The sequence below is a fragment of the Sitophilus oryzae genome, unplaced genomic scaffold (assembly GCF_002938485.1).
Source record: "Sitophilus oryzae breed Bouriz unplaced genomic scaffold, Soryzae_2.0 scaffold_1274_pilon_pilon, whole genome shotgun sequence".
Taxonomy (NCBI): domain Eukaryota; kingdom Metazoa; phylum Arthropoda; class Insecta; order Coleoptera; family Curculionidae; genus Sitophilus; species Sitophilus oryzae.
In genome coordinates this window covers 793,203-805,956 of record NW_022145920.1, presented here as the reverse complement: position 1 = coordinate 805,956, position 12,754 = coordinate 793,203, and the positions used below count along the sequence as shown (strand labels likewise).

The 12,754-nt window shown below is 33.5% G+C and overlaps 1 protein-coding gene across 1 annotated transcript in view; it reads right to left on the bottom strand.

Annotated features, from left to right (window-relative positions):
* LOC115874312 (probable chitinase 10) overlaps positions 1 to 12,754 on the bottom strand; it is a 90,180-nt gene that overhangs the window by 34,159 nt on the left and 43,267 nt on the right. Inside the window, 3 exon segments of the mRNA XM_030889417.1 lie at positions 3,026 to 3,228; positions 7,210 to 7,423; positions 7,485 to 7,578. Of these exon segments, the coding sequence (XP_030745277.1) occupies positions 3,026 to 3,228; positions 7,210 to 7,423; positions 7,485 to 7,578 (511 nt within the window).

Sequence of the window (12,754 nt, the reverse complement as noted above, 5' to 3'; positions counted from 1 at the left end):
TTGACCGGCTAAATTGATGCCTTCAACATCAAAACTGGACAACTGGGAATTGGCAAAATGTTCTTTTTTCGGATGAGAGCAGAATTGGCCTAAGATCAGATAACCATCGAATTCGGGTTCTTAGAGCTCCAGGAAGGCGAGCGAGACTTCAGGCTACCAAATCTGTACCAAGATATAAAGGAGGAACTGTAATTTTCTGGGGAGGTATTATAATAGGAGCAAAAACTCCATTGTTACCACTTCAACAAATTTTAACGGGTCGGAGATATGTTGATTTGGTGCTAGAACCAATCGTTAGTCTGTGGAGAGCTGCAATTGGGGATAATTTTAATTTCATGCGCGATAGTGCACCTCTCCATATCAGCAGAGTGACTAGAGAACGTATTGAAATGGAAGGCGTCATAGTTTTAGACTGGCCTGCCTATTTACCAGATCTAAACCCTATCGAACACTTATGGGACTAGATCAAAAAAAGGGTTAGGGCTCGTCGAAACAATCCAGGAAATCTCGCACAGCTTATTGATGCGGCATTAGCATAATGGGAAAACATACCCCAAGACAACGTGGATAATTTAACAAGAAGCATGCCAGCGCGGATAGAAGCTTGCATAAGGGCTAGAGGTGGCAACAAAGAATATTAAACTTACCAATTTTCTTTTTGTTTAAGCTTTTTGGCCATTAAAAATTTAAATCTTAATTTCGTTTCAGAAACCAAAAAAATACCATTTTGTTTATTTTGGGAACTGATTATTTTTTTTATTGCTATATGGATTATTCTTCATTAAAGGTCATTGGTAAGGACTGAGTTTTATTCATAAACAGAAAATTTTCATACATCTCAAAAATTATGGGAAATAATAGGTGATTCCATATAAGTTTGGTTGTGTTATATTATATTCAATTAAACCAGAGACAAATTATTTTTCTCCTTAAGTTCATTTACAATTTTTTTTGTATATGACTTTTTTTATTTGTTGGTATTTCCGATTTATTTATATCTAAAATATTAAATTTCGGAACAGCAAAAATGGAATGTTACGTATGGAACAGAAATGTTAAGTATCGCTCCTTTGCCATTGCAATCCAATATCTTGCATTTCTACAGCAAGAGTCGTTTAGTTGCCTCTATTTTTTAGCAATAGTTGATACTCCTGACTGCTCTACTACAAAGAAAAGAGTACATACTGCATCTAACCGTCCAAAAAAATGCGGACTTTCATTCATTTGCCTCTGAATTTTGTTGGCATTCGGATAAAAACATAAAAATATCAAAACTGTCCGATTAAGAGACGCCGAAAGCCGAAATACAGGAGTGTCCGAATTAAAGAAGTTCTACTGTATTTATTAAAACTTGTATGTATATATAGTAATATGTATTAAAACTTGAAAAATATTGATTGAATCTGTTATTTAGTTTCACATTTTTTTTATCCAGCAGTCAAATTTTGCTACTATTTGCTACTAAAATACTTTCAATATTTTGTCAATATTACACATATTTTAAATAGTCCCTGTGTATTAGTGTGTATTAAACTTTTACATACGGATTCAAAAAAAAATTGTTTCATTTAATGTAAAAGTAAAGATAAAGTAAAGATTTCAGTTAACGTCTCCTTGCCAGGGCTAATCTGGACGGGGCCTACTTTGTTTACGCGGAATCTGAACCGCGGTCCTCGGCCATATCATGGTCAATGGCCTACCGACTTAGGAAGTGTCTAAATCAACTCTTACTCACGCGATATCCGATCTCATGCGGCCAGTAGAACGATCGTATGTTTGATGCTGGACATAACACTTAAAATCGTATTTAAACTTTTAATACAAATTTCTTCAAATACATATTTAGAAGGCCATAATTTAATCAACTAAAATCAAATTTTATTGAAAAATTCACCCAAAGCTATATATTATGGTATAAAATATATGCGTTTCTTGTTAAAGATATTTAATATGTGGGAGGTTTATAGAGCAAATTATGGATTAAATAAATGACTTTATTCATGTGCCCCATACAAAAGTTTTAGCCCATATTTTAACGAATAATTTAAAAAAAAATTTGAAACCACTTGGGTGTTTATTTAACTCTATTCTCCGTGAAAATATACATTTTTCAGCGAAATTTATTATAGTTTGCATCCTTCTTTCGTAATTATCAAAAAGTCCCACCGAGTCCCGATTATTTGTTGGTGGGTATGACTTCTCTATTTTATGCTAAACTTATTAATACAAAGTTTTATTGCAGCCGCTTGCAGCAAAGATGGCTATGGAAAATTTTGTTTAAAATTTAATTTTTTGTGATACACTATACAATAATTAAGGAATTATTGTTATTGAATACATGTTGGTATTAAAGAACTGGACAAATCGCAAGGTCATAATCCATATAGAATAAAAATATGATAAAAAGTTCATTAAGTTTTGGAATAAGTATGAAATTATGTAGTTTAATTGGTAATAGTCAATTTAATACGGAAATTCAAATAAAATATATATTCTGGAAAAACACCCCTGCACTTTCAGTAAGTTATCTATAATAAAGTTATGACTATTTTTAACAAATTTGAAGATTTTAGAACACATTTATTCAAAAAAATGTCTTAAGTTAGAAATTTTGCACTGTGCGGCGTGAATGAGCAGTGTGTATCAATAGATTTTACACTTTTCCCTTGGACAACAGCACGATACAGAGTTTCGAACCGGTCACCCGTCCATCCACCAGTATCGCCTTACGTCGCTTAACTTCGTTGTTCTAATGGGAACCGGTGTTAGTTAGTAAAACAGTTATAGTCAAAAAAAATTGCAAAAATAGTAGTAAATGTAGCAGATTAAGTAATATTATGTATATGTGCATCAAAAAGTTTATAATATACAGGGACTGGTAAAAATATGCGAAATATTGACAAAAGAAAGAATATAGGTAACGGTGAAGACATTGATTTAGCGAAATAAACATAGGTATCCGAATTACAATGTATAAACTTATTCTCCTCTAAATATTCTGTTGTAAAGAATCATAGACACCTACCGATAGCCAAAAGAGTTTTTAAATTGGGATTCGCTTTCTTTAGCTTCTGAATCCTTTCGTACAAACCAACTTTGCCATCTTTTGTTTCATCATTGCTCTCAAAAGACGAAAGCTTTCCTTTCTTCAACCAACCGAAAGCAAAGATAATATGAGTGCAAAGGTCCGGTAAAATATCTTCTGGTGAGAATTTTCCAATTTTAATTCTGCGAAATAAAAATAATAATCAATTAGTGACAATCAAACATACAAATAAATTACACCAAATTTGTTTTTAGTAAACAGTTAAAAGAAAGTAAGAATGTACCGAGTGTCCCATTTTGGTGTGTTTTGCAGGGTTCCTGTTAAGGAGTAGAGATACAAAGATGCGGTTTTCACTTCACAGTATTACTTTTTGTATGAAACTAAACATGCTACACACAGATTTTTCCTAGCCCTTTTAGTTCCTGAAATACAGGGCGAATTTGAAAATGTTGACCCCCTTCATATCTCGGTTATCTTTTATAACTTATCGAAAAGGTGAAAACTGAGTCCTATAGACGTTTTCACGTAGAATCCAGTGGCGTAACTAGATTTTCGCTGGGAGCCATCATTCTTGAAATATAATCCAAACTTATGTTTGTTTTTTAAATGGGATGCCCTGTATATTATTTTTTTATTTTATCTCTAATGTTATGAATGCTTCCTAAAAATATAATATGCATTGTATTGTCTAAGAGTGGGTCCCATGGGACCCTCCACTGCGGCCGCGAGGGCCTATTGTGGCTCCTATATACATACTTATTCTCATAAACAAGGTAAAAATGTATTACTACTTATTATTTAACATTTTAACATAGGAATAACCGCTAGGTGAATACGCGAAAACAAACAAATAATTTATTCCACGTCAAATTTTGATTACTAGCTATTACACGCTAGTTTCTGTGTGCAAATTATTCGACAAGTGCATCAAAATATCAATATCTCTGATTGACACTATGTTACCTAAAAGCAGCACAAGTTTATTTTCAGTGCAGTTTATTAAGATAACAGGATAGAAAACTGAAAGCTAGAATTACCTCGTTAAATTAAATTAAATAATATTTTTTTTTAAATTAGAAATTTCACTTTTTAATGCATTTTTTACCTTATCTATGTAAATAAATATAGAGTTTATCATATTCTTAAAAAGCTCATAACAACGCAAAAAAAACATAAAGTAGTTTAATATACAGGATATCCCATTTAAAACAACAAAAGTTTGAGTCAAATTTAGAAAATTACAGCTCCCAGCAAAAAACAGTAACGCCACTAGATTATACGTGAAAAACTCTATTGGACTCAGTTTTTACCTTTTCGATAAGTTATAAGACAACCAAGATACAAAGGGGGTAAAATAATGCAATATTATAAAATTCGCCCTATATTTGAAGAACTAAGAAGTCTAGGACAAATCTCTCTGTAGCATCTTTAAATTCATAAAAAAGTAGCGTTGTGGTGTAAAAACTGCATTTTTGTAGTTCTACTCGTAAAAAGAAACGATAATCACAGAAAAATGGGCCACCCTTTATCTAGGCAGTAATATATAGGCCAGATTTTACTGCAAATACACTCTAGCTAAAATTTGTTAGACATAACACTGCTTTGGGAATACATGGAAAATGTTCTGCCCTAGAGATCTAAACATTAGAACTGAGTAGTGTAAGTGCGTGGTCCCACAACATGAGGCGTACTTACAACCTAGCGAAGCGTTTAAATGCATGGAAGTAAATGGAAGTGGCACCACATAGAGGCGAGGCGTATTGCGTTTTGACGCGTATTTTACTATTGTCCGCTCCGCTCTACGCGTGCAGCTATGTTGGGCCACGGCCTAAATGTGGATTATAAAGGAACAATAAAAATGAACTTGTCCAAGTTCAAGTCCAAGTTCCTAGAGCGAACGAATGCTGAGCTTATTGAAAAGATTGTCAAAAGATTGCAAAACTATAAAGACTAAAATACCCGCTTTCCTAAAATGTGTTATCGCTTTAAGTAAATGTAATGTTGTTGTTCTGCTCTGATAAGTGACTCCCCACAATCCCAAGTTAATTTGACTAACAAATGTAAATAGATAGACAAATAAATAATAAGAAATTAGTCAGATGATATCATAAATTTTCAGTGATCAAACAAAAAGGAGGAGAAAAACAAACGAAAAGACTTTTTCAGAGCGCGTTTGAGTAGATCCCTCCTCTCGGGATCAGAACCAATTCTTAAGGCACAACCAGGAAAAAAGTTATTATACTATAAGGGTTTGACATCTTCAAAAAAGAAGACTGAGCTCCTGACAGACAAGAATATAACAAAAAAGCAAATATCTAGATGTGTACCAGACCAATCTTACATAACACGACTAAGGTCGCAGAATTGGTCTTCTTCGGTCTGTCTAACGAGGGGATCCATGACAGTGACACACACGTAGATGTGCTTGTAATTTTAATTCGCAGGGAAATTGTAATTTCTGTCATTTTTTGTATGTCCACTTTTTTTTGTATGTCCTTTCACGTCGAAATTTTTCCTGAGTCGTTGGACCGACTATACTCCTAACAAACTAAGGATATGCTGCTCTGGGCAACTTCAGAATAGCAATAATCGAGAAAGAAGCCCATTTCATTATAAAGTTAATGATAATCAGACGAGGTAAATACAAGCTAGAGACAATCATCGACAAGATCTTCCAGATTGATCCTTCCAAATGGCCAATGAATCTAATCCTACAAATAACTGTGTTAGGAACCAGGTAACTCTTGCGTACAACGGTAAATGTAATATTTATTGTAACCCATCTACTGAGAACGAATTCCTGCGAAACCGGAAGTAATTTTGATGGGCTATTCGTATATTTTGAACACAAATACTAAATTTATTTTTAAAAAATAATAAAATACCGGACTGTACAATGTTGTTATCTATAGCAGTTGTTTATATGAACTGCTAGTATAACATAAATAAGTCCTAGACTTAAGCTGTACGCACACTGGTGCGATCGCGGCCGCGGCCAAAAGTTGCTGAAGAGTGAAGAGTACATAATATGAGCCGTTTCACATTGGCGCGATCGACTTTTGGAGACGAAGCGACCTGGCAGCGTTCTATTCTGCGGTGGCGATCAGATTCAACTTGTCGAGTTTAATCGCGTGATCGCGACCCAACTGATAGGAATTTTCCTTTATTTTGTGTATATAGTGTTTTGTCTTTTTTGTTGCAATTTAGAAATGGAGTTAACAGAGCAGCTAATTAAGGCTGTAAAAATACACAAAATTCTATATGATTTATACGATCCAAGTTACAAAAATAATAGAATTAAAAATAAAAATTTTGAAACAAAATTGGAGTTGCAATTGGATTGGATAGTACATATGAATACATTTTTATTATTTAAGTTTAAATATTGTAGGTAAATATTTAAGAATGTTTTTTTCGGTATACATAATTCACATTTTTAATGAACCAATTCTTAAGGCACAACCAGGAAAAAAGTTATTATACTATAAGGGTTTGACATCTTCAAAAAAGAAGACTGAGCTCCTGGCAAACAAGAATACAACAAAAAAGCAAATATCTAGATGTATACCAGACCAATCTTACATAACACGACTAACGTCGCAGAATTGGTCTTCTTCGGTCTGTCTAACAAGGGGATCCATGACAGTGACACACACATAGATGTGCTTGTAATTTTAATTCGCAGGGAAATTGTAATTTCTGTCATTTTTTGTATGTCCCCTTTTGGATCCAAAAAAAATGAATACGACTCTTTACGCATTTGTTTCGAATATTTGAGCAGTGTATATTTATGTGTCAAGTATTTCGACATGTTAAGGTTACTGTCACATTGAAAAAAACAACTTTGCTTTTTACAAAGTGGCAAATAAATTTTTCAGAATGTCAGCATGACATGAGTAGAGAAATGGGGGACTGGTATCATAGAATATACTGCCCGACATAATAAAAATATGTTTTAAATCGTATTCAATGTTATTGGAACCAGTTGTACCTATGTATACCTACAGGATGGCGCACTACATATAGGTACGGCAGTGAACGTGAACGCGTTGGTGTGTGCCAGAATGATCGCTCATGTTACGCTGCCCTGATCTTGATCGCGGGCGTGATCGCACCAGTGTGTTTTCTTATATCAGAATTACATAACAATATGTATAACCTACCTATATTGTGACCAATTGGTGTAGTAACACACCACCTTATATCCATCCTTATCTTTAGTTTTACTAGAAGCGCTTACAGCGTTGTCAGATGTTCTTTTATGCCCTGGCCTAGTCCTGCGCAATTTTGTTACACTCGGTGATACATCCTGGTCTTTAGAACTGGATGTCCTTTGAGACAAAGGTTTTACAGGTCGCCTAAGTCGTCTTCTGGTAGCTGAAACAATAATTCATCGAATTAGCTTGTTCTCTGATTTCAACCATTCTAAAATACTCACCTTTTTCCCGTTCAGAATTGGCTATATGAACTAAAATAAGGAATACTAGGCATATAAATAGGAATGTTCTGAGTTTACATCTGGGTCGTGGAATCTGAAATTAAAGATAATTATATCAATATCTAATTGCATCAAAATTTAATCTTGTTCAAAGTAAAATACAAAACATATTTTAAATAATACTAAAATACTATTTCCATATATAACGGTACAAGCTGTAGAATATACCAGTAGATTAATAATGTACAAAGTGTTCAATTTTCGTGTGTTTTACAGGGTTTCTCGTTTATGTTGGCATTAATGGCAGCATATACAATTATACAATACCATCTCGCCTTATAGTTAATATTTAGATATAATAGATGTTAAGGAAACTTTTGTATAAAATTTTATATAAAATTATTTTCTTTTTATGTAGTTTCTTAGATTAAGATTAATTGCTTTAATCTCTTTAAATTTAAAATTGCCGCACTTATATCTGCTTCCTGCAATATTAGTGTACGCATGCCCGAACACTAGGAAGTGTAGCACACAGTCTATTACAAACCGTCGTACGACGAAATTGGTCAGAGCTAACCGGTACGCGCCGAAAGTCTGAACTTAAAAGTTAAATCCCTTCAAAGACGATTCATGTTAGTGTATGTGTGAAAATTAGCGCTGAAAAGATCAAGATCGAGAAAAAGGCCCTCTGAAGCTGTCTGAGACGATCATTAAAGGTAGGAGCAGGTTTCTCATTTCTCTGTGCGGTTTCTACCAGCTATTAACGTAATTTACATTGATAAAATAAGACCAGTCAAACAAAAATTTAAAATTAATACAGTCCACAACTGCATTTCTGCACAATAGATCTATATAATAGATAAATAATTAGAATCCACTATAATGAGAAGATGGAAATGTTCAACATTTAGAATTACGCTGCATGCATAGGAATATTACTGGATACTGCTCAGAACCACTCTTAAAATATAAAATACAGTGAAGCTGTACTAATGGTTGTAGAGCCACCAAGTAGTCTTACCATGCAGTAATTATAATGGCTTATGGTGCACTCTATGTGTTGAGCTATAAATATACAGACATGTGCTAAAAATTGTTACTGGCATTTGTTAAAGCGCTGAGACTGTATGATGAGTTATAACTCGTTATAACTCAAGAAAGGCAAACACACAATAGATCTGTATAAGGTCGCGGTGATTAACTCCCCTCCTAAATATTCTACATTCTAGGCAAATTAAAGGCATACCTTATGGATATTAACTTTAACGAACAATTTTATATTGAAATTTGATTATAAATTCTCATTTTCATAATAATGGACTTTGACCCCCTATTTAACGTCAAAAATTATCTTTAAAAATTATTATTAGAACCTCCAGGTACATCATAATATAGTACTTAATGTTAATTCACGAATTCATTCTTATGTTATAATATGATTTGGAAAAATGATATAATAAACACCACTAATTCATACATCTTATTGGCTAACTCTTTTTATTCGCTCGATTTTCTTTCTGGTCGTATTAATATATGCAAAAACATTGATATAGTTGTTGGCCTTCAGACATTCGCTGGGTGGGCCATTGTACATATTTATTGATTTCTTTCTTCAGACTAGACGATTTTTGCAACGAGGAATTGACAAAGGAATATTGATATTTGCACACACACAATTACAGTAATTGAATCGCAATTAGTATACGATTCAAATTCAAGTTTACAACGATTCTTTTAGCTTTGCACAAATATACTTAATGGCAATTTTCTTTCAAATAAAGAGTCTTTGCAATATCAATGTAAGAAAAAAATCTTTTTTTTTTTTAATTTATCGTATTTTTGGTCATTATTGATCATTATTGGGATTATTTATCTATTTTTGATTTGATCGAGGATATTAGTTTATCATTATTTCATTGTTAAATCAGTGCGTTGCCATTATTGACTCTGTTTTAATTGATCTGTTCCACTACCACTCTATTACGATATACACTATTCAAAAAATTCAATAGAACAACATAAAATTATGTCATCATCATCATCATATTCAGCTTATTCAACCATTTCTAATTATGGTGTAGCCTCCCTTATATACTCTCTTTGTATTTGGGCCCACTGTTGCCTTTTGTTGGCTAAGCGGGCCCAAGTTATCCCTGCTAATTTTCTAGTACCATGGTCCCATCTCAGGTTCAGTCTTCTTCTAGGTCTCTTAATTCCTTGTGGGTACCATACTGTAATTTTTGTGGTCCATCTGTTATTCGTTCTTATTGCCAGGTGTTGTGCCTATTGACATTTGAGGGATTTGACTCTGAAGATGACTCTATTACCTGGGTTTTTGTCATATCCACTGTATTCTTTTACGATCTCTCTTGGTTATTTCCAGCATATTTCGTTCCATTGAACGTTGTACGACCTGCAGTTTCTTTATGATGTCTGTTTTAAGCGTCCAGGTTTTGCATGCATAGGTCATGACTAGCAGTACACATTGGTCGAATGGTTTCTTTTTTAGATAGAATGGCATTCTAGATTTGAATAGGATTGAGTTTCTTCTATAAGTACTCGATGTTAACTTAATTCTTGTGTTGATTTCTGCTAGTAGCTACCAAGCTTTAAGCTACCTATGTTGATCCCGAGCTGTGTATTAGTTATACCAAATATATATATTCTTCTACTGTTTCCAGTGTTGTGTTATTTATTAGAATGTCTTTTCTTTCCAATAATTTGTTGTACATTACTTTAGTTTTTGCTAAATTCATTTTGAGACCCACTTTATTGCTGGCTGTATTTAGTTCATTAATTTGTGCTTGTATTTCTTCAGAATTATTGGCAACTAAGACTACGTCACAGTTTAGTACAGTGTCCATAACAACAGTCTCCTGTTGTGTGTTTGTTTCCTTTTCAGGCAGCCTGCTGTCTAGCAGCTATGTGTTTATATTTACTGGATCTTTCTTTTAGTCTGTTGGTATTTACTCTAGTTGTTATTGGTTTCCTTATAAATGTTAGTCTTTCTAGTCGAATGTCAAGGACTATTCTGGTTTTGACGAGTCTGTAGTCACTTCCTCTTCCAAACTTGGTAAGAAAGTTCACATTTTTCACTGTATTTATCTTATTAGTTAAAATGAAGTCAATTTCATTCCTAATTACCCTATTAGGAGCTTGCCTTGTTTCCCAGTTGTTGTTCTTGTTCTTTTCGTTTTCCCATCTTTGCATTGAACTCCTCTATTAGATATTTGAAATTACTATTATCGTTGCTGTCCAATGCTTGATTGATTACATTATAGAATTCTTCTATTTCATCGTCCGAGCGACTAGATGTTGGATCGTATGTTTGTACCACTTGCAGGCAATATTTCTCTGACAGTTGGTGTGTTAGACTTGCCACTCTCTCTGAGATACAATATATATAAAAAAATTATATATTTTTACTCAAAACGAATAAAATAAAAAATAGGTTGTTGAATTTAAAAAGACAAATCCATTGTGTTTATCCTCCACACTTTTTTCAAGATGGGTATCTTAACCTTCCCTATAATTTTCACATTTAACATTTTTTGTCAACCTCGAAACAAATGAAATAATGGTGTTTACTCCATATCGTTGACTCACTCTGTACAGAGAGATCATACAAGTTGCAAAAAGGAAACAGTCAAACAGGTCAGATACAGGGTTAAAAAACTCGTTAATTGACCATCTTAAGCAGTGATTATCTTCAGTGGCACAAATATTTTTAATCAACATTTTTCTCAACGACCTTTCGATAAACGTGTTTTTATTTAATTCTTATGGATATACCAACAAAGTGAATCGCTTAAGGCGCGAGTCTCACTGTACCGTCACCGTCACGTTGAACCATCACGACAGAAAGCATGAAGTAATTGGGAGGTGGACGTTGCCTCGACGCGACGGCGACGTTACGGGTAATGTGAATATATTAATTGTTGGCAATTTAAGAATACTTACCGTGGTGGCAAGCCTGCGGCTCGACGTGACGGTGGCGTTACGTTATAGTGAGAATCGCGCCTAAACCTTGGAATGTAAGGAAATTGTTGCTTTCATTTGTTATGCTACCCAATTTTTCGATTTTTTCTATTTCTTCTAAGTCGTAATCTGACAATATCTCGTAGACGATAATTGCTACCACGAGCATCTCACATATCTACATATCGATTAGAGTTCAGTTTGGTTTTTTCAGGAGAGATCAAAGAACCGGGCCGGGCCTCGAAATTATTTTAATTCCCGTTTTTTTTTCAGTACTTTCGGGACACGGTAATAATAATGATTAAAAAATATTTGTTTTTACACGTGAAAGTTTTTTGGTACTTTCTAGCGGTCGAAATCAAACTCTTCTAATTAAGTAGTGCTGCTATCTCTTATTGTTCTTACTTCTGAGGTTTTTTTGAAGTTTCTCTAATGTTTATTAGCAATTATTGAAGTTTAAATATGTTGTTTTATTATTTCGTATAATGTTGATTAATTTATTAGTTATATTTTATGTTTTTATAAGCATTTGCATTTTTAATTGAAAATGTAAGATTTTTTTTCAAATTTAGTTAAGTTAGTTTATGTTGTTTGCTGTAAATTTTAAACTACCTATGTTTTTACGTCTTTCTCATCGCTTGTGTTTATTTGTGTTCGTGTTAATTTTCTAATGACTGATTACCAGCTTAATAATTTGCTATTATTTTCATTCAAAACTCAATTTTTTATCGATTTTACTTTTAAAAACCATCCCTTGCTTGCTGATTGACAAATTGCACCATAATTGAACAAAAATTTGCTAGTACCGAAATTCCCATCAGTTCTGAAAAACAACTCCGGTTCCGAAAACTAAAACGGATGGGGAGGGAGACTCAAGTATTTTTAAATCACTTCGTTCTATCCATTAGGGGTAGTTACTCTACCTTTTTTTAATACGAACCTTCTTTGTGTGGCATATTGAAATGCTAAATGTCCTCTCTTACAGTCACAAAATATTAAATCGTACCTTCTTTCAAATTTCTTTACATACCGTGTTGTGCGTGTAAATTCTAAAAAGCCCAAATATTATCTCTCCAGATGATTATATGCAAAAGCTGTATTAGAATTTTTTAAAGAGGTGTTAAAGTTGTACCTTATTCTGGAATTTGGTTTTATTCGGAACCGGCATTTAAAAGTTATTTGCAAAAATATATCTTCAATACTGATGAGCGAGACGGGTCTTGTTCTTGGTCTTTAATTTTTGCAAGACCAAGACCAAGACTGATGGTGCAAGACTTAGGCAACACCAAGAC